Below are 24,168 nucleotides of genomic sequence, written 5' to 3' on the forward strand. Positions count from 1 at the left end.
CTGGCGGCCAGTGCCCTCTCGACCTCTCCTGCTGCCCAGGGCCCCCACGTGTCCTGCTCCTCTTGCCTGGAAGCCGCCAGGGCTTGAGGGAGAGCTCAGGGCCTCCAACCCCCCCGCTCCTGGTTTCCTTCCTTGGAGCCGCCGCTTCCGTTCGTGGCCGCGTCATTTCCTCCGGGAAGATGGCGGGACACAACTAGCGTTTCCTTAGAGCTGCGGCCTCTCGGAACTGGCTACTAGTCTGGGAAATGCCACGGGACGCAGCAGACTTGGAGAAGACCCCGTGGTCCCTCCATGTGTGGGACCCCAGGCCTGGTGACTTCCCGTGCGCTGTGGCTGTGAAGAAGACGCACGACTTAAGGGAGAAGCAGAGGGGGCGGGGCTCCAAGGCAGGCACGGCCTTGCGCGGCCGACTGAGAGGTTGGGCGGTATTCTAGGCCGGGGGGCGGAGCTGAGCCATTGGCATGCGCAGAAGGCGCCCCAGCCTGCAGACTACGATTCCCAGAAGGCCGTGCTCCGCGGGAGGCGTTTTCCAAGTCCAAGGGCGAGAGGTTGGGACTTCCGTCCTTCTAGGACGCTTCCGCCTCGTTTCTTTTCCGCTTTTTCTCTCGTTGCCGGTGGCGGCTGCCAGTCCCCTGCGCGGAGGTGAAGTGTGACGGGGCGAGGGACAGACGGGGGAGGCGCCAGGTGCGGGCTGCGGGGTGTGTGGCGCGATCTGGGCCGGGAGAGCTGGTTGAGGCGGTCCCCGAGAAGGGGAGGGAGGAAGCCCTGGAGGGCTTCCAAGGGTCTGGGGGCGGCCTGTGGGTGGCGGAGGGTTCGAGGAGCACGCGGAGGTGGGCTTCTGGTCGCGGGTTCTAATGTTCCTTTAGGCACAGCCGTATCCTGGGACCCCGCTCAAGTCCTGCCCCTCCAGGCCTCTGTGCTTCCCCCGGGGCAGGGTCCGGGGGCAGGTCCTCCTGGTGCGTGTCTGTCTGCTTGTTGGTCCGTCCCCCGCGGCAACCCCTTGTCTGAAAAGCCTTTCGTGCTGCTGCCGGGGTCCGTGCCCTCTCTGCTGAGAGGGTCACGTGTCTGTTCTCCAGTTCTTTTCTAGAGATACTAGGGGGACTCCCAAGAAAGAAATAGTTGTTTCCTTGTGCCTCCCCCCAACACTCGGCAAGGAAACGAGTGTTTCCTTTGGCTCCCCCAGAACAGAAATGACTGTTTCCTTGGGGCCCCCTCCTTCTATCCATGCCCCCACCCCAGGGGAGAAGTGGGGATTTATGATCTCTGAGCAGGGCAGACTCCGAAGCGTGGCCCCTCCATCTCACGGTTCTCCTTCCCTGCCCAGCTCTGTCTTCTGTGACTTTTGCCCCGCCCCCGGAGGGGGGAGCCTGGAGGAAGAGGGATGGCTCCTGTGCTGACAGCCAGGCCAGGCCAGGTGAGTGCTACCCGCTGCTTTCCTGAAATACCTTCTCAGGCCAGAGACCACAGGGTATGGTTCTTTCTCCTGTATGATAACCCTCGATGTTGTGGGCATCAGAGAATCTTGGATTTAGAGCCAAATGACACCTTACTCCCCAACTAGTTAATCCTCTTCATACAAAAAAAGACCTTACATTTACTCTGTTTACTTTTTTATTTTTAGCTCCAAATTCTTTCCCTCCTTCCAATTCTTCCCTCACTCATTGTGAGAAGGTAAACAATAGGATTCCCATTTTGCATGTGAAATAGTGCAAAACATTTCCATATTGACCCTGGTGCAAATAAAAATTGATAGAATGAAACTGAAAAAGAATTTGCTTCGCTCTGCACTCTTAGTTTATCAATTCTTTCTTCATTTTATTTAGTCCTTTGGAATTTTCATGGATTGCTATATCCATCAGAGCAGCTAAGTGTTTCACAGTCTTCTCCTAGTTCTCATTTTAAACATTTATTGATTTTGTTTATAATTTGTGGACTATAGCATTTCTGGAATGTAGTATGATAAAAAAAGGTCATTGCATGTAAAATTGCAAATCAATTGTGCACAACTTGCTATTTCTTGTAAATATATGATTAAATCATCATGTAAACTTCTTTTTCTCCCTTCCCCCTCCCATCCAGTGCTGGCGTTGGCTACCATTAGACATGAATGCCTCTGTGTGTGTGTGTGTGTGTGTGTGTGTGTGTGTGTGTGTGAAATCATCCTATTCATACTGTTATATATCAGTTCTTTCTGGGAGAGGAATTCGTAAAGATGAGGGCTGGGAGGGGAGGGGGGAAGTACAGGAATCTGAAGACTGGAATTGCATGTGTGGGCCATTTGGAGAAGTCACACACTTGTTGAGGTCAAGGTAAAGATTTATTATGCTTTTCAGTGGGCACGAGTTGTTTGGGAACCTGTAACTTTAGAGGGGTACACGTAAATTTTATTTAAGATGTTCTACAGTATAACATGTGCCAAATATGCTAATTAGTGAGTCAGTGTGGGATTAGTGAGTGGTTAAGGAGTAGTTAGTTCTTAAAATAACATACATTTTTGTTATCTGCTGCACAAGTATTTTACCCAGAGTTCACTGGGAAATAGTCCAAGGTGAGGGGGCTACCTGGAGGTGTGATATTAGGCCTGAAACATCACTAACTCAACTAGCAGTCAGGGCTGACTAAGAAATACCCAGGCTGCTCTCATCACTGTCTTCTTAGACAAGGTAAATGTAAGGGAGTATGTGTATAGGATACATATGATTGATCAGTGAGTAGTAAATGTCGTTATGACCCAGTATACAGCCAGTTCAGTCAGTACACAGCTGATTCAGACTAGTAAGTTCTATAGGTTCAGACCAACAAATTCTGGCTGCTGTATCCAGAAGGGAATAACAGTTGTTGCTGGGCAGCCTGTTTCCTTGGGCTGGGGAGAAGCTCCCTGGCGTAGTGTTCTGAGGCTATGGAGAAATGTGATTTTAGAATTGGGGTCCAAGCACATGCACCCAAGTACCCCATCACTAAGGGCTTACTATATACCAGACACTGTACTAGGATACAAATGAATAAATGAAACAATCTCATGTGGCAAATGAAAGATGACTTGGGAAACAAAGGTTCAACCTTATGGCCATGTCAATTTATTAGGGAATGAATACATGGCAATTGCACAACAAACTGGGATGAAGGGGCTCAATTTATGACTGGACCTGAATATAGGGGGACATGTACTTTTATATATCAAAAATAATCAAAGAAGTCCAACTAATCAAATAATACAATATTAGGTCATCTGATTTCTCATTGGAGGAAAGATTAGGGACTTTACATGTTGGGGGGGTTTGGGGGACAGGACACACAACAGGTTCAGTTCCCTGAATTCAGGAAAAGAGGTGCTCCACTCCCTCCAAGTGACTTTATACAATGAAAGAAATATGGAAACAATAACCAACTGTTCTGTATGGAGCCAGTTTTCAAAGAAGACATGAGTTTCTTGAGATGTAGAATTGCGAGGAAACTCCGTACATCAATCTTTTTAGATCTGACTGGGTTTCTGATCAGCATAACCTGGGTCCTTAGGCATCTTTTAACAGCAGGTAGAAGTTGTCTTTTTTTCCCAATCATGCAGGGCTAAGTCCAAAGAATGCAAAGAAGTTTTCTCCAATTTCCACAATTGAGTATATTTTTCTCACAAGACAGAAGTTGGACTAGACCTGTAACTGAACAGAAAAAGAACTGAGCTACCTCCAGAATTGAGTCACAAAATGGAGTCATTGTTATTGACTGAATATCCTCAATTCCCTGTACCAATAACTGTTCTTATGCCTTCAGTTCCCTCACTCTGCTGGCAAACAGTTTACATTTGAACATTATAACAGAGGTATAGCTGGGTAAGCACAAATCTTTTTGGTATTTCAGGAATCAGTGACATTCCAGGATGTGGCTGTAGAATTCACCTGGGAGGAGTGGGTACAATTGAACTCATCTCAGAAAAAGCTCTACAGGAATGTGATGTTGGAGAACTATAGGAACTTGGTGTCTTTGGGTAAGAAAAGCTAACCCTTTGGAGTCTTAATATGTATGTGCATGTGTATGAAAGTGATAACTTTCAAGATTTTAACAGTTACTCTTTGGCATACAAAAGGAAACTATTCCTAACCCTTTTGTAGCCAAGGGACAGATTGTGGTACTAGTTCCAGGGAAAAGGTCTTTGCTTAATATGCCTGGAAATTGATTTCTTAATGTGTTATTACTCTTGAGAATGTATCTTCCCCTTTCTGTTGCTTCACATCAAGATTTTCTTTTTAATCCCAATGTAGGTTTCATCATACACATTGTTCCCACTGTCCAAACAGGGAGAGTGAGTAAAATGAACTATTTTTTATTAAGTCCTACTCAGTGATCCATTGTAAATAATATAGAATATTCTTTGGCAGTCCTTTGTACTATCCTTGAGATTTTACTAGTATGCCTACTTTTTTTCCCCAATGAGGGTTTGAACTTGTTTTGAATGAAGTTTTATGGATGCTTTTAAAAAATTGTTATTTCTCTAAAAAAAAGAAAGAAAAAACCCTACTTCTCACTCTAGCCAAGCCATTGAGATCCCCATGGTTGAAAAAAAAACTTAGACTAAATCAGCTAATATAGTGCCCTTGGTATTATGAGATGGAAGGAATATTTCATGTCTCCTTTTTATGATGGAATTTTGAGATGACTGCCTAGCACTTTTTCGTTTTCAACACACAGGCTTTGCAGTTTCCAAACCATATGTGATCTACCAGTTGGAAAGAAATGAAGCATCCTGCATGCCAGAGGCAGATATTCGCAGAAACAACTGTCCAGGTGACTACATAAAACCTAAGCAGATATGTTATTGCAAAACACTGACTTCTTTGTCATTTGAGGTCAAATTTCCTCTAAGATGTTGAACAACATGGTCTATCAAAGCTTCTTAGGCCTGTTGAGAGGAGCTGAGACTTCAAAACTTCATTTTTTTTTTTTGCCTTAAGAAGTTACTTTTCTTATGTATCTCTTTACTGAAATGTACCTCCACTCTCAAAGAATGGTTTTGCCTAAATACAGGGCAATTACTTCTCTTCTGTTCATTGAAGATTATTTTATTTTAAGCAGGCATTCTCCTGCCTCATGTGCATGAATTAATTCTCCCTTTTAAAAAACAAAACACATAACTTAAGACATTAAGTAATTGTGCTCTTTTTGCTTGACTTCCCTTCTGTTTTGTTTTTATAATTATGTTGCCTTGCTGCTATTTTACAAACATTTAAACCTAACCTAATGCCCCTTTCTTCTGTCAATCATGTTATGTGTCATCCTCTTTTTCTTTTATGCTTTGAAATTTATTTTTATAAAAGCACATTATTATGTTCATATGACAGAGCTTGTGTGGCCATAATCCAGTCATTGGACCCATGGATTTTCATTTAGTTGCTCTTTCAGGAAAAGCTGTTGTGAAAATTTTACTGAGAGTGCTTTGTCTGCTTTTAGTAACATATTAAGGATACAGACCTAGTAGTGGGGATATTGGTGAAAGGGTACAATTTTGTAAGTCTAGCTGAAATTCTTACTTTTCAGGATAATGGCAGTAACAGCTTTATTAATAAGTAGCTATTTCAACATGATTGCCAAAATTTATCATTTTAAAGTGTCTTTGTTAATAACATGGCTATTCACTGTTACCTCCAAATTGTTTTCATTTATTTCTTTGATTACCAGAGTTTGATTGAGTTGAGTAATGTTTAAGGTTATTATTAATTAATTTCTCTTGTCAAAAATACCTGTATGGCTTATTCTTAGAAATTTCAATCAGTTCCTTTTAAAGTAGACAGGCTCAGTTTTTGGAGGAAATTTATGGCAAAAATTATCATATTTTCCCCATCATACTTCTTTATTCTGTTTACTTCATATTTATTTCTCTTGCTCACTCTAAACTCAATTCTCTTATTTTCTTTCTGTTCAGACTTTTCCCTTCCTATTTTCACCTCAGATGGTAAGGATATATTGGCAAGTTTTCAGTCATCTTTTTTTTTCTGAATAGTCTTATTCCATTCAAATGTCAGCCAATGAAAGTCAGGGTTCATTCATCCCTCCAGGTAATTTCATCCAAAGTCAGTTCATTAATATATGTTACTTTTGAGTCAAATTTTCACTAATTATTAGCTAAATTGATCATTAGTGGAAGAGTAGTAGTGAGACTAGTTATATCAAGTGAGAAGGCAAGGGAATACCTCTGAAACCTTAGAGCAACTAAGACTGTTGGGAAAGGGTTAAGGAGACAGTTAATCAGCTCTTTATTCTTCCTTTCAGAGAGCAGAGAACTTACTGGAGATAAACCTCTTGAATGCAGTCAATGTGGAAAGGCCTTCAAGAGCAAAGAGCATCTTGCTGTGTGTCAGAAAATTCATGCTGGAGAGAAGCCTTATGAATGTAGTGAATGTGGGAAGGCTTTCTGGAAGAAGTCACATCATACTGAGCATCAGAGACTTCACACTGGAGAGAAACCTTATCAGTGTAGTGAATGTGGGAAGGCCTTCAGGAGTAAGAAACAACTTACAGTCCATCAGAGAATTCATACTGGAGAGAAACCTTATGAATGTAGTAAATGTGGGAAGGGCTTCAGGAGTAAATCAGTGCTTACTGGGCACCAGAGCATACATACTGGACAGAAACCTTTTGAATGTAATGAATGTGGAAAGGCCTTCAGGATAGAGAAACAACTTATTGTGCATCAAAGCATTCATACTGGAGAGAAACCTTTTGGATGTAGTGAATGTGGAAAGGCCTTCAGGATTAAGAAACAACTTACAGAACATCAGAAAATTCATAATGGAGATATTGTTTATCAATGTAAGGAGTGCGGGAAGCCTTTTCTGTTCAACTCACAACTTGTTCAGCATCAAAGAATTCATTCACGAGAGAGACCTTATGAATGTAGTGAATGTGGGAAGGCCTTCAGGAGTAAGTCAGAGCTTACTGTTCATCAGAAAATTCATGCTGGAGAAAAACCTTATGAATGTACTGAATGTGGAAAGGCCTTCAGGAATAAGGGACATCATACTGTGCATCAGAGAATTCATACTGGAGAGAAACCTTATGAATGTAGTGAATGTGGAAAAGCTTTCAGGAATAAGGGACATCATAGTGTGCATCAGAGAATTCATACTGGAGAGAAACCTTTTGAATGTAGTGAATGTGGGAAGGCCTTCAGTTATAAGTCAACTCTTATATTGCATCAAAGAATTCATACTGGGGAGAAACCTTTTGAATGTGGTGAATGTGGAAAGGCCTTCAGGAGTAAGGAACAACTTATAGTACATCTGAGAGTTCATACTGGAGAGAAACCTTATGAATGTAGTGAATGTGGGAAGCCCTTCAGTTATAAGTCAACTCTTACATTGCATCAGAGAATTCATACGGGAGAGAAACCTTATGAATGTAGTGAATGTGGAAGGGCCTTCTGGATTAAGGATCAACTTATAGTGCATCTGAGAGTTCATACTGGAGAGAAACCTTATGAATGTAGTGAATGTGGAAAGGCCTTCATGACAAAGAAGCAACTTAATGTGCACCAGCAAATTCATATTGGAGACATTCTTTTTGGATGTAAGGAGTGTGGGAAGACTTTCCCCTACAACTCAGAACTTATTCGACATCAAAGAATGCATACTGGAGAGAAACCTTATCAATGTACTGTATGTGGAAAGGCCTTTGGGAGGAAGGCACATCTTACTAGGCACCAGAGAATTCATGCTAGGGAAAAACCATATGAATGGGCATGCTTACATACAGCAGAAGGAAGTGAGGAACAAGTACAGCATCCTTACAAATCAGAACATGTCCAATAATCATGGATCACACTGTATCCTGAGTGAGTAGTCATACCTCCTTCCCTCCCTCAATGCTTCTTCCATGCCCTTCTTGAGAAAAAAATATGAAAAAATTGTACAAGGTACTTGCAGGAGAAGTTAGGAACATGTATGGGTCCTTGCTCCCATAGGCAGATGGCAGAGAATCTGGCATAAATGATTTATCATTGTTACATATAATTAAAAATTAAATAGCATTAAGGGGAAAAAATGAAATATAATTAAATGAAGGGTTTATATATCACTTTTTCCAATTGGTTAGCTTTTTTCTTAATTTATTTTCCAGTTTCTTTAATTTTTCTTCCATCTTTGTTATTTGATTTTTGAATTCCTTTTAAATTTCATCCAAGAGTTCTTTATGGGCTTGCGTCCATTTGATGTTACTCTCTTGAGTAGGAGTAAAGCCACTCCTACTCCACTTCTTTTAACTTCACCATTTTCCTCTAAATATGGAGCCAGATCTTCTTTTTATTAAAGTATTTATTTTTTGTTGGTTTCTTTTTCATTTGCTTACTCAATTTTATTTGAATTTATTTTTAGTAGTTTATTATTCTACTCAAATTTTAATCCAGAGTTGTGGGTAATTTTGTACTAGCCCTTAGGTCTTCCTTACTGTTATTTTTAAAATTCTGTTGAAGGCTTAACCTCAGGGACTACTTTCCTCCCCTAAACCAGAGTTAAGAACCCCAGCCCTGTGGCCACAAAAGATTTCAATTGTTCTTCACTCAGTCATCTGCTGTTCCTTAGAAATGAGAGGTAAAAGTTTGTAAGGTAAAATTTCTTGATGCCTAGTCTGCTTCCTGATAGAGCTGATCCAGTGGAATTGGATTCAATTGTTGATTCAGTGGAATCAGCCTTGAGGTGACTATGCTTCACTTAGACCAAATGTCAGCCCGTGGAGGTCCTCTCAGGTTGTCTTAGGAAGATGATTACTTTACTGCTTTATCTTTGCTGCTTTCCATTTTGTGGCAATTTTCTGTCCGTGGAGGAAATCCAGAGAGCCTAGAAATTTTTTCCCTACTCTGCCATCTTCCAAGAATGTACAATACCAATACTGAATCTATATGCATCAAATATTATAGCAAATAAACTTTTATACACACTCCCCCCAAAATAGTTAAATGAATTGCAAGTAGAGATAGATATTAGTAATATAATCCCGGACTTTAATCTTCTCCTCTCAAAACTCAATCAATCTAACTAAAAAACAAGAAAGTTCACATCAAAGAAGTGAACAGAATTTAAGATAAGCTAGACATTATCCAAATCTGGAAAGAAGTGGATGGAAACAGAAAGGAATACAACTTTTTTTCAGTAGTTCATGGAACGTATACAAAGACTGATCACATAAAAATGTTATGATCCAAAGCAGATATATTAAAAGTATCCTTTTTAGATCATAGTGCAATAAAAATTGTACTTAATAAGGGATCCCAGACACATAGATTAAAATCTAATTGGAGATTAAACAATCTAAGCTCAATGAGTGCATTAAGGAACAAGACAGAAATAATTCGATGAGAGTGATAAAAATGAGAAATCAAAGGCTTATGGAATACAGCAAAAGCAGTGATTAGAGGAAAACGGATATTTCTAAGTGCTTACATCAATTAAATAATGAGCAAATCAATGAATTGGCTATCAATATCCTGAAATTTAAAGGTGAAACTAGAATTGAGTATAAAAAAGCCATTGAATTTATAAATCTCAGAATTGTTTTTATGAAGAAACAAAACAAACAGTTGGTTAATTTGATTTTAAGAAAAAACACTAGTATCAAAAATGGAAAGGGTGAATATACCATTAACAAAGATGAAATTAAAGAATCAAATTATTTTCCGTAATTATATGCCTATAAATTTAACAATTTAAGTGAAATAGAAGAAAACTTACAAAAGTACAAATGTCCTAGATTAACAGAAGAGGAAATAGAATGTCTAAATAGAAATCCTTTAGAAAAAGAAATTGAAGAAACCATAGATGAGCTTCCTAAGAAAAAACACCAGGATCAGATGGATTTATGAGCAAATAAATTATTTGGAATAACAGGCAAAAAGAAAAGGAAATTCTGTTAAACTCCTTTCATGAAACTAATGTGAAACTGATACCAAAGCCAGGAAAAGTCAAAACAGAAAGACAATTACAGACTCATTTCATTAATGAATATGGATGCAAAAATGGTATAAAACATACAAAAATATTACAACAACCTATACAAATTACACTCTCTGATCAAGTATGTTTTATACCAGGAATGCAGGGATGATTTAAATTTAACATAAGGAAAACTATCAATTGATTGTAGCAATATAAGTTTTTTTTTTAATTATATGGTTATTTCAATAGCTGCAGGAAAACCTTTTGATACAGTATAATCCCATTAAAAAACACTAGGAAGTATTTGTACAAATGGATTTTTTCTTAAATTGATAAAAAAGCATTTATCTAAAACCACCAGCAAACATTATCTTTCTATTATGTAGATAAGCTAGAAGCCTTCACAGTAACATCAGGTGTGAAACAAGGAAGCTCACTGTCACCAATATTATTCATTGTTGTATTGGAAATCCTAGCAATAAGCCAAGAAAAAGCAGTAGAAGGAATCAGAATAGGGAACAGGGTAATAATAAAACTGGGTCTTTCTGCAGGTGATATGATGCTACACTTGAAAAATCCCAAATACTCACTTTAGTTAAAACAATAAAGCAGCAGGTTATAAAGTAAATCCTCATAATTAATTAGCATTCCTGTATTTCATAAACCTAACCTTGCAGGAAGAGATAGTAAAAGATACTGCATTTAAAATAACTAGACAGTATAAAATACCTGGGAGCACACCTGCCAAAACAAACTCAGAAACTACTTAAATAAGATTAATAAAAATTTTGTATGCAAATAAAATCAGATTTAAACAATTGGAGGAATTTTGATAGTTCATGGGCAGGCAGGGCCAATAGGATAAAAACGACAATTTTAGGTAAATATGTAATCAATGTCATCCCAATTACATTACCAAAAATTATTTTACTGGATTAGAAAAAAAATGTATTTGGAAGGTTAAAAAGTCAAGAATATCATTATAGAAATATATGTCAAGGAAGGAGGTTCTGCAGTACCAGACTGACTATATGATAAAGCACTAATTATCAAAACTACTTGGTTCTGGCTAAGAAATAGGTTGATCAGTGGAAGAGAATAATCATAGAATTTATGGTAACAAATTCGACAGCCTTGTATTTGACAAGGGTAAAGATATAAGGTTTGGGGATGAGTTCATTATTTGGTAGGCAAAATGAAGGGGGCCTCAGGGTGTTGAACTAACTCAGTACTCTGGGTTTTTTTTGACATAACTAAGGGACAGGACAACTGTTCTGGACCACAAGCAGGTCCAGAAACTGTATTTTCACATCAGGTGGAGTACCACAAACCCATTTATCATCTTACAGTTTGGTTAAGATGCAAAGGACACACTGGAGATAGTGTAAAAGTGAAAGACAAATGGGGTTAGTAGAGGTGGAAGGGGGAGGCCCAAAATTAGGAGACAGATGAAGTTGCACCTACTGGTGTAATGTGACTAAGACTGGGATATTCTAGGAACAAGTACTGCAAGTGGAGCAGGAGCATCCATTATCCATCCCAGAGTGAGCATTCCTGCCCATGGGAATGTATTTGTCCAGTTTCTTCAGGACAACAATACTTTAACCACAGCCTTATTCAGTAAAGTCAAACTCTCTCCACTGGTTTGATGGTTTTCTTTATGAATCAGAATGTGCTTGTGGAGCACTGAGATCATTTTTCAAGTGAAGGAGGAAGAGGTGGAGAAGCAGAATGCAGCAGCTCTAGTCCGTAAAGGAAAGCAATGTGCCTCTGAGACCACATGGAGTAGGGTTGCTGTGGAGACAGGTTATGTGCATTTTATACTCAAAATTCCCAGCTATCATGTGGATAAGGAAAAGGGGAAGTGTGTTTACGTATGCCTTTGTGTGTGTGTGTGTTTGTCTTTTGAGGGTGTGGATAAGACAGTCAAATATAACCACAAAATAAGAGCAAAGACTTAGCTGGCAGGGAGTTGAATATTCCAGAAAAATAAAAATACTTCTGGAAGGACTTCACATATGTTACTATATTAGAAGTTGCTCATACCATCAACACTTTATTTTTTCTTCTTGCAAGAAGAGTACAAAGGAAAATCAATGTGAATAATAACTAGCATTTATCTAACACTTTAAAGTTTACTAAGCATTTTACATATATTCTTATTTGATTCTCATAAGAACCCTGTGATTTAGGTACTATTGTTATCCCCATTTTACAGAATAGTTAACTGAGGCAGACAGGTCAAATGACATGCTCAAGTTCACACAGTGACTTAGGCTAGATTTGAATTCAGGTCTTCCTGATGCCAGATCCAGCACTCTGTATACTGCACCATTAAATTTCTGTCATTGGTTCAGAGATTTAGAGCTAGAAATGACCTGAGAGGTCATGAAGTTCCACTATCTTGTTGTGACATATAAAAAGTTCAAGAGCCACAGTTTCTGGGAAATTAATCATTTTATTAATCTTGCTAGCAGATAATGTCAGTGGCAACTGCCAAAAGCTGCAGGCTCATAGCTTATGTACTCTTAGGTAGTGTGGGTGTTCCTGAGGTTAGCAATCAATGCTAACATTAGGAGAGGTGGACTTTAAAAGAAGAACTGGGCTTACTCTAAAGTGGGGCTAGGAGAGTCACTTCATGTCAGTCTTGGACAAAGAGAGTATCTCTACACCTAGACCATTCCCAGGCTTTGCAGCGTAGACAAGGGATCTACCTACACTCAGATTGGCTTCAGTGGAACACAGTGGGCAGAAATACAGTCTAGATAAGATGATCTAGGTGGGCAGAATTATTTGCCTAGGTCAGTATAGTCCTTCAAAGGCTGGGCTTCACACAATCAAATAAGACAATGAAAAAAGCCTGGATCTCCACAACATTAAATATCAGGAATTAATATAAGAAATTCTCATTTTTTACAGATGAGGAATGGGTGCTTATGGAGTCTAAATTCCTGCACAAAGCTACACTAGTAATGCCCAAAGTAGGGTCCAAACTCAGGCTTACAACATACGTGTCACCCACAACACCTGACTCTTTAATCATCAGTCAAATCCTGGCATTTCTTCTTTTGTAAAATCTTATGTGCCCCCTTCTCTCTTCTGACAACGCTGCCACCCTGGTCCCCACTCGCATTGCCTCATGCCTAGGATATTGCAGAAGGCTTTTGAATGATCTCCCTACCAGAAGTCTGTCCCTGATCCAGTCCATCCCCCTGTCAGCTGTTAACTGATCCTCTTCTGTCTAAGGTCTGGTCATGTAAGCTCTCTAGTCAATAAACTCTACTGGTTTTCTATTCCAGAATCAAATATAAAATCCTTTTAGGTTTTATAAACTCTTTTGGACCTGGCTGCTTCCTTGCCTTCCAGTCTTTCTGCATCATTTTGACACACCAAAAATCTGTCTCCTGACTCTTAGCATTTCTCCTAATTGTGGCCCATGTCTGGAACACTCTGTTTCCTCCTCTTCATCTCCTGGCTTCCTTCAGTCCCATCTACAGTCTCATCTCCATTCAGCAAGAACTTTTCCTCCATTTCCCTTAATCCTAGAACTGACCTTCTGCTGATTAACTCCTATTTATCTGGTCTATATGTTGTTTGTATATAGCTGGTTGCAGTTGTCTCCCCCTGACTGATCTTCTTGAGAGCAGAGGTTGATCTTTCCTTTCTATCTGTACCACACAACCCCAGTGCCTGGCACACAGAAGATGCTTAGAAAATGCTTACTGATTTATCTTGAATGCATGAGGGAGAACATGTATGGAAGGTTTTGAGGCAAAACCAGAGTTTTTGCTTCTCCAGTGTGAACTTGATTGGGAATATCAAGTAATCCCACTTGTTTAAGCACTCCACCCCAAATCCCCTGATGGGATTATTTTTAGGTCTCTGTGATGCCAAAGTTGGTAAAATGTAATGTGTGAATAAAATGGGACCTAGGAGGGTGAGCGGTCCTGAGAGGAGAGCAGTCACTGCTCTGACGTAAGGTTTTGCGGTGGAAGCAGCTGTGCCCTTGAGCTACAGCAGCCAAATTTACCCTGGAGCTTTTGTTCAGGTCTGGATCACTATGAGAGGCCAGCTATAACCATGTTGATACAGTCCAGCATCTTCAGCTTTTATGCTGCTCATTAAGAGAGTGGTCTCTGTCCCAGACCCAGTGCCACTGAACCAGTCAGGGACCCCAGTGTGAGATGATAGCAGCATAGATCAGGAGATTGGAGCCCCTTGTGGTGGCTGCTGGTACCAGGCTAAATTGTTGTTAACCCTGACCAGCTCTGCCATACATAGTGACTTTCTTTTGTCAAGATGGTCAGAGACACCCTGTTTCTAGAGCTAAGGCTAGGCAAGCAAGCTGTGCCCTGAACTTGGCATAACAACAATCCTTTGTGTTCACCCTCTGCCAAAATCAAACAGTTATTGTATTACTTAACAATCAGCAGGTATTTTCTGATCTCAGATAAGTACCTACGTTCCAGTCATGAAATCCTGCTGTGAATCAAACTTAGCACATTGTTGTTACCTCACATAGACCTGAGATCAAATCCCAAATTCAAATCTTCAAATACTTTCTACCTGTGTGACCCTGGCCGAGTTACTTCACCCTAGTTTGCACGTCTACAAAATGGGGGCTATAATAGCACCAGCTTCCCAGGGTTCTTGTGAGGACTAGATGAGATAAGTCACTATAAAGTACTTTACCAGACCTGGAACACAGGAAGTTCCAGGTAAATGTTGGCTCTTTTATTTATTCCATCTACCAAACACAGGGCATTCTCCAAGCCAGCTAATAGCTCTCATTCTCTCCTGGCTTCCCTTGGGTCCGTCTCATTGCCGGAGGAAACTTACACAAAGTTGGCATTGGCCGGGCTCCGCCTTTTCCCCTCCTCCATGATCCTTGTCCCATGGACCCCACACAGGGCCTGGCCTTTCTCAGATCCTCAGCTTCTCTCCAACATTGCTTCCCCCAAATATAGCCCAGACCACAGCAGAATCTTCTGCTGTCTTCTCCGATGGTGCTCAGCACCCTCTCAATCTCTCCTGCTGCCCCCTGCTCCGCCTGCCTGGAAGCCCTCCAGGACTGGGAGAGTACAAAGAGCCTCGAGCACCGAGCTCGTGGTTTCCTTCCTCGGAGCCGCCGCATCACTTCCTGCGGAAAAGTGGCGGGGCACAGGAAGCGTTTCCTTAGAGCTGCGGCCTGTAAGTACTGGCTTCAGGAGTGAGAGAGGCCGCGGGGCGGACTAGACTTGGAGAAAGCCCAGGCTCCCTCTAGGTCAGGGATTCCCCGTGGACTCTGGGGCTTTGAAGATCTGGAATGAGGTAAGGTGAACAGCGGACGGTGTGAAGCTCCAAGCAGGAAGGGCCGGGAGGCGCCGAGCATGCGCTGCAGTGCGGACCGGGAGAGGTGCCATATTCCAGGCATGCGCACCAAACGCCTAAGACTCCAGACTACGATTCCCAGGAGGCCGTGCGTAACTAGCGGCGTTTTTTAAACCCAAGGGCGCATTACGTCAGTTCCATCTAGCTTCCTCTCAGGCTATTCCGCGCTTGCAGGTGGTTGTTTCTGCTGCTCTATCCAGAGCGCAAGCGCGACTGAGTGAGGGGCGCCGAGATCCGGGCCAGGCCGAGGTGGAAGACGGCTGCGGCGGTGTTGGGGACCAGGCGGGTGGTTGGGGAGCTCACGAAGAAGGGGTGGCAGGAAGCCCCGGAAGCTTTCTAGCGGCCTTGAGAGGGTTGGAGGATTGGAGGAGGAGCCCGCGGAGGTGGGGTGGGTTCTAACCCCCTTTCAGCCAGGTCCTGCGCCTCCCTGTGCCCTGGGTCCGAGAGCGGGTGTTCCCAGTGTATGTTTGACCGCTCGTTGGACCAGCCTTCGCTGCGGCCTCGTCCTCCAGGACGCCTTCCATGATGCTCCCCTCCGTGGTTCCTGCTGAGAGGGTCACGTGGCCGTTTTACAATTTTGTTTTTAAAGAGATTCCCCTCCCTCCCCGTCAGTGAAATGACTGTGGGGCCCGGCCCCCGTCCCTTCCTCCCAGTGGTGATTCCTAGTCCTTGAACAGGGCAGACCCAGCCTGGCCCCCCCTGCTCACCGTTCTCCTTCCCTCCCCAGCCCTGGCCGGTGCGGCCTCTGCCCCGCGCCCGTGGGGGGGAGCCTGGAGGAAGAGCGATGGCCCCGGTGCTGAGAGCCAGGCCGGGACAGGTGAGTGCTTTCCTGAAATACTGCCCCACGGGTACGGTTCCTTCTCTTATGCTGTAATCCTAGAAATTATGGGCATCAGATAATCATGTATTTACAGCTAAATGACACATGTATTTATTTACAGCCAGACTCCAGTTAATCTTCTCCACACAATAAAAAGACCTTACCTTTACTTTGTTTTTTTTCATAATTTTTAGTTCCAAATTCTTTCCCTTGTTTCACTCCTTCCCTCCCACCCACCCATTGAGGTGGTAAACAGTAGAATACCCAAATTGCATAAGAAGTAATGCAAAACATTTCGACACTGGCCATAGTCCAAAAAAGAATTGCAAAAAATTAAAGTGAAAAAGAATATGCTTCATTCCTGTGCACTCAAAGTTCATCAATTTTCTTTCTATTTTTTATAGGTAGCCCTTTGGAATTCTCATGGATCACTATCCACCAGAATAATTGTCTTTCACAGTTGATCATTATTGCTGCCCCTGTGCCCAGTTTTCTCCTAGTTCTCACTTTTCACATTCATCTTTATAATCTGTGGAATAAAATAAATATTTACATAATATGGTGTGTTTATAAAAAAGATAATTTCATGTGAAATTGCAAATCAATTATGTAAGGCTTACTATTCTTTGTAAATATGATTAAATTATGTAAATTTTTCTTTCTTTCCCCATGCTCTCCCACTCTAGAGTTGTTTACCATTAGATACAAATGTGTGTGTGTGTGAAATTATCCTATTCATACTGCTCTTTTATCAGTTCTTTCTAGGTTACATTTGTCCTTTGTTTTCTGAGAGGACCATGAGAACACCATGGGAGAAATGATGACGACTTGCACTTGACTTTGTTTTGAGTGAGGGAGGGCTGTGCAAGGTTACCAGCCTCACTTTTCTCCTCTTTTGCCATCTGGATCCAGTGACCACATAATTTTCAGAATGGCTGGAGATGACCCAGGATGCAATGGGAGATCTTGGCCTTTTAGGCTAAGGCCTTTTCAGGTACTCACTTAAAGTGAAGTAATGCCCATTCAGCAAATAGACCTCTTTAGACGTAGTCAGGGGGTGACCCCTTTAAATAGAAAAGAAATTTCTTTGATTTCATTTCTCTGATGTCATGGTCCTCGTCTAAAACGAAGGACAAACACAACCAGTTCTTTCTGGGAGAGGAATTTTTAAGTGCTTACTATATACCAGACACTAGTAGGATACAAACAAATAAATGCAACAATCCCTTGTAGCAAATGAAAGATGACTTAGGAAACAAAGGTTTAATCTTTTGGCCATGTCAGTTATTAAGCAATTAATGCATGGCAACTGGACAACAAACTGGGACCATGCCCCTTCCACAACTTATGACTAGACCTGAATATAGGGAAGATGTACTTATATAAAATTAAAAACAACCAAAGAAGACCAATTAATTAAAAGCAAATAATAAAATATTAGGTAATCTGATTTCTAATCGGAGGAAAGATTGGGGACATTCCTTGTTGGCAGGGGTGACACACAACAGATTCATTTCCTAGGATTCAGCAACCAAAGTATCCCACTGCCCCCAAGTGTCTGTATATAATGAAAGGAGCATGGAAACAATAACTAATTGTTCAACACAGAGCCAGTTTTGATTGAAGACATAGGGATTTCTTGAGATGTAGAATTGTGAGAACTCCTTACATCAATTTGACCTCTTTGGATCTGACTGGGTTTCTCAACAGCAAAACCCAGGTCCTTAGTTAAGGGTCTCTAAAGAGCAGGTAGAGATGTTCTGGTTTCCCAGCCATGCAGGACTAGGTTCCAACAATGCAATAAAGCTTTCTCCCAATTCCCACAACTGAATAAATTTTTCTCAAAATTCAGAAGTTGAACTAGACCTGTAATTGAACAGAAAAAGAAGTGAGCTGCCTCCAGGATTGAGTCACAAAATGGAGTCAGTATGGTTGATATAACTGCCTCAGTCCCCTGTACCACTTTCTGTGCTAATGCCCTCCATTCCCTCAGCCTACTGCCAAGCAGTTTCCATTTGAACTTCATAACAGAGCGATAACTGGTTGTAAGCACAAATGTTTCTGGTATTTCAGGAATCAGTGACATTCAAGGATGTGGCTGTGGAATTCACCCAGGAAGAGTGGGTACAATTGAACCCATCTCATAAAAAGTTGTACAGGGATGTGATGCTGGAGAACTATAGGAACTTGGTGTCTTTGGGTAAGAAAAGCTAACCCTTTGTCGTCTTTATATGCACTGTGACAGCTTTCAAGGTTTTAACAGTTATTCTTTGGCATACAAAAGGAAACTTCCTAATCCTTTTGTAACCAGCAGACATATTTCCTGTCCTACCTGTTTCCAGGAAAAAGGTCACTGTTTAGTATGCCTGGAAATTGATTTCTTCAGAATGTATCTTCCCCTCTCTGTTGCTTCAAATCAATATTACTTTTTAATCCCAATGTAGCTTTCTTCATACACAGTGTTCTCGCTGTCCAAACAGAGAGAGTGAGTCAAATGAACAATTTTTTTCCTAAGTCCTACTCAGTAATCCATTGTACCATAATGTAGAATATCCTTTGGTATTCCTTTTTACTTTTCTTGAAGTCTTTCTGGTATGCCTACTTTTTTCCCAAAGAAGATTTAAATTCATTTTGAATTATTAAATTTGAATTATTTTTGAATAATCAGAATTTTTAGGGATACTTGTTAAAAAATGTTATTTCTCTGAAAAAAATCCTGCTTCTCTCTCCAACCAACCTATTGAGACCCCCATGTTTGAAAAAAAAAAATATCAGACCAGATCTACTAATACAGTGCCTTTGGTGTTATATATGATAGGAGTACTTCACCTATCTGCTCTATGATAGAACTCTTAGATGACTGTTTGGCATTTTTTCATTTTCAATGAACAGGATTTGCAGTTTCCAAGCCAGATGTGATCTACCAGTTAGAAAAAAAGGAAGCATCTTGGATGCCAGAGGCAGACATTCTCAGAAGCAGCTCTCCAGGTGACTACATAAAACCCAAGCAGATGATTCATTGCAAAATACTGACTTCTTGGTCATTTTAGGTCAGAGCTCCTGTAAGATGTTAAATAGTGCCATTTATCAAAGCTTCTCAGGCCTGTTGAGAGGAGTTGAGACTTCAAAACTTTCATTTTTTTTTTTTTGCCTCAAGAAGTTACTTTTCTTATGTATCTCTTTACTGGCATGTACCTCCATTCTCAAACAATGATTTTGTCTAAGTACAGGGCATTCATTGAAGATTAACTTAAGCAGGCATTCTCTTGCCTCAACTTTCATGAATTCATTCTCCCTTTTGTAATAAACACATTATTTAAGATATTAATGGTGCTTTTTTTGCGTGTTTTGTTGCTTTAATGCTTTTAAAAATATTTAATGCTAGCCTAATTCCCCTTTCTTCTGTCAATCATGTTGTGTCATTCTGTTTTTCTTTATGCTTTGAAATTTGTGTTTATAAAGACACATTATTATGTTCATATGACAGGACTTGTGTAGGCATAACCCCATCATTGGACCTGTTGATTTTCAATATTTTGCTATTTCACAAAAAGCTGTTGTGAAAATTTTACTGAGAATGCTTTGTTTGCTTTCAGTAACATGTTGAGGATGCAAACCCAGTAGTGGGGATATTGAGTGAAAGGAGACAATTTTGTATTTCTAGCTGAAATTCTTATCTTCTCAGAAAAATGGCTGCAGCAGCTTAATAAGTAGGTATTTCAACATGATTGCCAAAATGTATCAATTCTAGTATCTTTGATAATCATGTCTATTCACTGATACCTCCAGATTGTTTTCATTTATTTCTTTGATTACTGGAGTTTGAGTAATGTTTATGGTAATTATTATTTCAACCAGTTCCTTACAAAGCAGATACGTTGGATTTTTAGAGGAAATTTATGGCAATACTTATCATATTTTCCCCTAATACTTATTCTTTATTCTGTTTACTTTATGTGTCTATTTCTCTTCTTCACTCTAAATTTAAACCTCTATTTTCTTTCTGTTCAGACTTTTCCCTTCCTTTTTTCACCTCAGATGGTAAGGATACATGGGCAAGTTCTCAGTCATCTTTTTTTTTTCTGAATAGTCTTATTCCACTCAGATGTCAGCCAATGAAAGTAGAGTCAGGGTTCATTCATCCCGCCAGGAAATTTCATCCAAGTCAGTTCATTTATATGTGTTACTTTTGACTCATCATGCTTTCACATTAGCTAAATTGATCCTTAGTGGAAGAGTGGTGAGACTAGTCATTTCAAGTGAGAAGGCAATGGAATAGCTCTAAAACCTTAGAGCAACTAAAAATGTTGGGAAAGGATTAAAAAGGCAGGGTTAATCATCTCTTTATTCTTCCTTTCAGAGAGCAAAGCATTTACTGGAGATAAACCTCTTGAATGTAGTCAATGTGGAAAGGCCTTCAGGATTAAGTCAGAGATTACTGTGCATCAGAGAATTCATATTGGAGAAATGCTTCATGAATGGAAGGAGTGGGGGAAGGCTTTCTCCTACCACTCAAATCTTACTGAACATGTAAAAATTCATACTGGAGAGAAACCTTATTCATGCAGTGAATGTAGGAAGACCTTCAGGAGTAAGAAACAACTTAGAGTGCATCAGAGAATTCATACTGGAGAGAAACCTTATAAATGTAGTAAATGTGGGAAGGTTTTCAGGAGTAAGTCAGAGCTTACTGTGCACCAGAGCATACATACTGGAGAGAAACCTTATGAATGTAATGAATGTGGAAAGGCCTTCAGGATTAAGAAACAACTTACAGGGCATCAGAGAATTCACATGGCAGACATTCTTTATAAATGTAGGGAATGTGGGAAATCCTTTCTGTTCAATTCAAAACTTGTTCAGCATCAAAGAATTCATTCACAAGAGAGACCTTATAAATGTAGCGAATGTGGGAAGGCCTTCAGGAGTAAGTCAGAACTTACTGTCCATCAGAAAATTCATAGTGGTGAAAAACCTTATGTATGTAGTGAATGTGGAAAGGCCTTCAGAAGTAAGTCAGAATTTGCTGTGCATCAGAGAATCCACACTGGAGAAAAACTTTTTGAATGTAGTGAATGTGGAAAGGCCTTCAGAAATAAGGGACATCAAACTGTGCATCAGAGAATTCATACTGGAGAGAAACCTTATGAATGTAGTGAATGTGGAAAGGCCTTCACTTGTAAGTCAAATCTTACATTGCATCAGAGAATTCATACTGGAGAGAAACCTTATGAATGTAGTAAATGTGGGAAACCCTTCAGGAATAAGTCAAAACTTATATTGCATCAGAGAGTTCATACTGGAGAGAAGCCTTATGAATGTAGTGAATGTGGGAAGGCCTTCAGGAATAAATCAGAGCTTACTATGCACCAAAGGATTCATACTGGAGAAAAACCTTATGAATGTAGTGAATGTGGAAAGACCTTCAGGAATAAGGGGCATCAAACTGTGCATCAGAGAATTCATACTGGAGAGAAACCTTACGAATGTAGTGAATGTGGGAAGGTCTTCAGGTATAAATCAAATCTTACATTGCATCAGAGAATTCATACTGGAGAGAAACCTTATGAATGTAGTGAGTGTGTTAAGGCGTTCAGGAATAAGTCAAAACTTACACTGCATCAGAGAATTCATAGTGGAGAGAAACCTTATGAATGTAGTGAATGTGGAAAGGCTTTCAGGACAAAGAAACAACTTACCGTGCATCAGCAAATTCATATTGGAGACATTCCTTTTAAATGTAAGGAGTGTGGGAACGCTTTCCCCTACAACTCAGAACTGATTCGACATCAAAGAATTCATACTGGAGAGAAACCTTATCAATGTACACTATGTGGGAAGGCCTTCAGAAGGAAGGCACATCTTACTAGGCATCAGACAACTTATAGTGGAGAAAAACCATATGAATAGTCATGCTTAAGCACAGCAGAAGGAGATGAAAAACAAATACAGCTTCCTTACAAATCAGAACATGTCTAGTAATCATGGATCACACTGTATCCTGAGTGGGTAGTCATACCTCCTTCCCTCCCTCAATGCTTCTTTCATGCTCTGCTTGAGAAAAAAGTTGAAGAAACTGTAAAGGGTACTTGTAGGAGGAACTTGTCTGGGTCCTTGTTCCCATAAAAAGATGGGTGGAGAATGTGGAATAAATGATTTATTATTGTTATATATAATTAGAGAAATAAAATGTTAAGTGGAAAAAAAATTATTTAAAAGAAGGGTTTATACTGACTTTTCCAACTAACTTTTTTTCATAATTTATTTTTCACTTCCTTTTATTTTTTTCCCCTAATTTTGCCTCTATCTCTCTTATTGGATTTTTAAATTCCTTTTAAATTTCTTTGAAGAGTGTTTTAGGGCTGGTGATCATTAATGTTACTCTTTTGGGTAGAAAGGGTCTTTTTTTTAACCTTATCATTTTCCTGTGAATATGGACCCAGATCTTTTTATCAAAATATTTATTGTTGGGTTCTTTTTCCTTTCTTTACTCGTTTTTATTTTTAGCAGTTTATTATTATACACAAGTTTTAATTCAGAGTTGTGGGTGGTGTTGCTCTAGCCCTCAGGTCTTCCTTACTGTTGTTTTCTGAATTCTGTTGAAAGGCTCACTCTCAGACTTCTCCCCTAAACCACAGTTAGGACCCCCAGCCCTGCTGCCACAGAAATGTTCTTCCTCCCTGTAGTACTGCACTCACTGGGCATGGGCTGGCTTCTCACCCACAGCCACAACCCCAGATAGGCCTAGCTTCTGGAAATGGTCATGGGGCTAGGGGTAGGTGGATTTCAATCTTTCTGCACTCTGCTGTTCTTTAGAAATGAGAGATAAAAGTGTGTAAGGTAAAATTTCTTGAGGCTTAATCTACTTCCTAACAGAGCTCATCCAGAGCCTATTTTCTGGTTCAGTGGAATCAGCCTGGATATGACTGTGCTTCACTTAGACCAAATCTCAGCCCTTGGAGGTTCTCTCTTTTTGAGGTCCTTTCAAGTTGTCTTAGGAGAAATACTACCACTCTATGTTTGCACTCTCCACTTTGTGGCAATTTTCTGTCTCTGGAAGAAATCTGGAGAGCCTAGAAATTTTTGCCCTACCCTACGATCTTCCAAGAATCCACAATATGAATACTAAATCTATATTCATTAAATAGTATAGCCGATAAAATTTTTATCCCCAAAACCCCCCCAAACAAACCCAAACGGTTAAATGAACTGCAAGCAGAGCAAGATAGGAGTACTATAATAGGAACTTTAATCTTCCCCTCAAAACTAAATCAATCTAACCGAAAAATAAGAAAGATGTCAAAGTGAACATAATGTAAGATAAGCTAGATGTTATAGTATCTGGAAAGAATTGAATGAAAATAGAAAGGAATACAACTTTTTTTTTTTTTAGCAGTTTATGGAAACTACAAAGATTGCTCATATATTAGTGCATAAAAATTTTATCGTTAAAAACAGAAGTATTAGAAATATACTTTTCAGATCACAGTACAACAAAAATTATACTTAATAAGCGTCCCCAGAAACAGATTTAAAATAGAAAATCTAACCTTAATGAATGAATGGCTTAAGGAACAGATCACAGATACAATCTGATTAAACAGAATGATAAAAATGAGATCTCAAAATCTATGGAATACAGCAAAAGCAGTGAGCAGAGGAAAATATGTATACTCAAATGCTTATGTCAATAAAATAGAAAAAGAGCAGATCAATGAACTGGATATCAGTATCCTAAAAGTTAAATGTGAGATCAAATCTGATGCTATCTTAAATAATGGGACTTATCTTGGTATTTTATGGACATATGCTGTGTTATATCATGTCATGTTAATGATAGAAAAAAAACATTCTGGTTCTAAAATTTCAATTGGCACTTTAACTCTTATCATATTTACAACCTATTCAATTGAGAAAATTCCTTTTTCATATTATAGTTACATATATGGAGACAATAATTTTAGCTGACTTAGGCATCCTGAGCCAGGAAGGGAGGGACAGGTGAGAGGGAGTTGTTTTGGTGATATAAGGTCTTTTTTGTCTGTCCATACTTGGGTTCAC

At 40.0% G+C, this 24,168-nt stretch overlaps 2 protein-coding genes and 1 long non-coding RNA gene across 3 annotated transcripts in view; 2 read left to right on the forward strand and 1 right to left on the reverse strand.

Moving 5' to 3' along the window:
* The window catches only part of LOC140521639 (uncharacterized), a 264,697-nt gene that overhangs the window by 35,360 nt on the left and 205,169 nt on the right, over positions 1–24,168 (reverse strand). The window lies entirely within an intron of this gene.
* LOC140521645 (uncharacterized) lies at positions 692–22,504 on the forward strand. The gene is given in 7 exon segments (XM_072636891.1): positions 692–1,374; positions 1,377–1,414; positions 3,856–3,982; positions 4,684–4,779; positions 6,262–7,703; positions 17,158–17,164; positions 20,657–22,504. Coding segments are annotated over 7 exon segments (3,255 nt in total). The 5' UTR covers positions 692–1,190; the 3' UTR covers positions 22,018–22,504.
* On the forward strand, positions 15,382–16,664 carry LOC140521651 (uncharacterized). Its single transcript, XR_011973013.1, has 2 exons — positions 15,382–16,104; positions 16,512–16,664. It is a non-coding gene; the product is annotated as an uncharacterized lncRNA (long non-coding RNA).

The sequence above is a fragment of the Notamacropus eugenii genome, chromosome 1 (genome assembly GCF_028372415.1).
Source record: "Notamacropus eugenii isolate mMacEug1 chromosome 1, mMacEug1.pri_v2, whole genome shotgun sequence".
Taxonomy (NCBI): Eukaryota; Metazoa; Chordata; class Mammalia; order Diprotodontia; family Macropodidae; genus Notamacropus; species Notamacropus eugenii.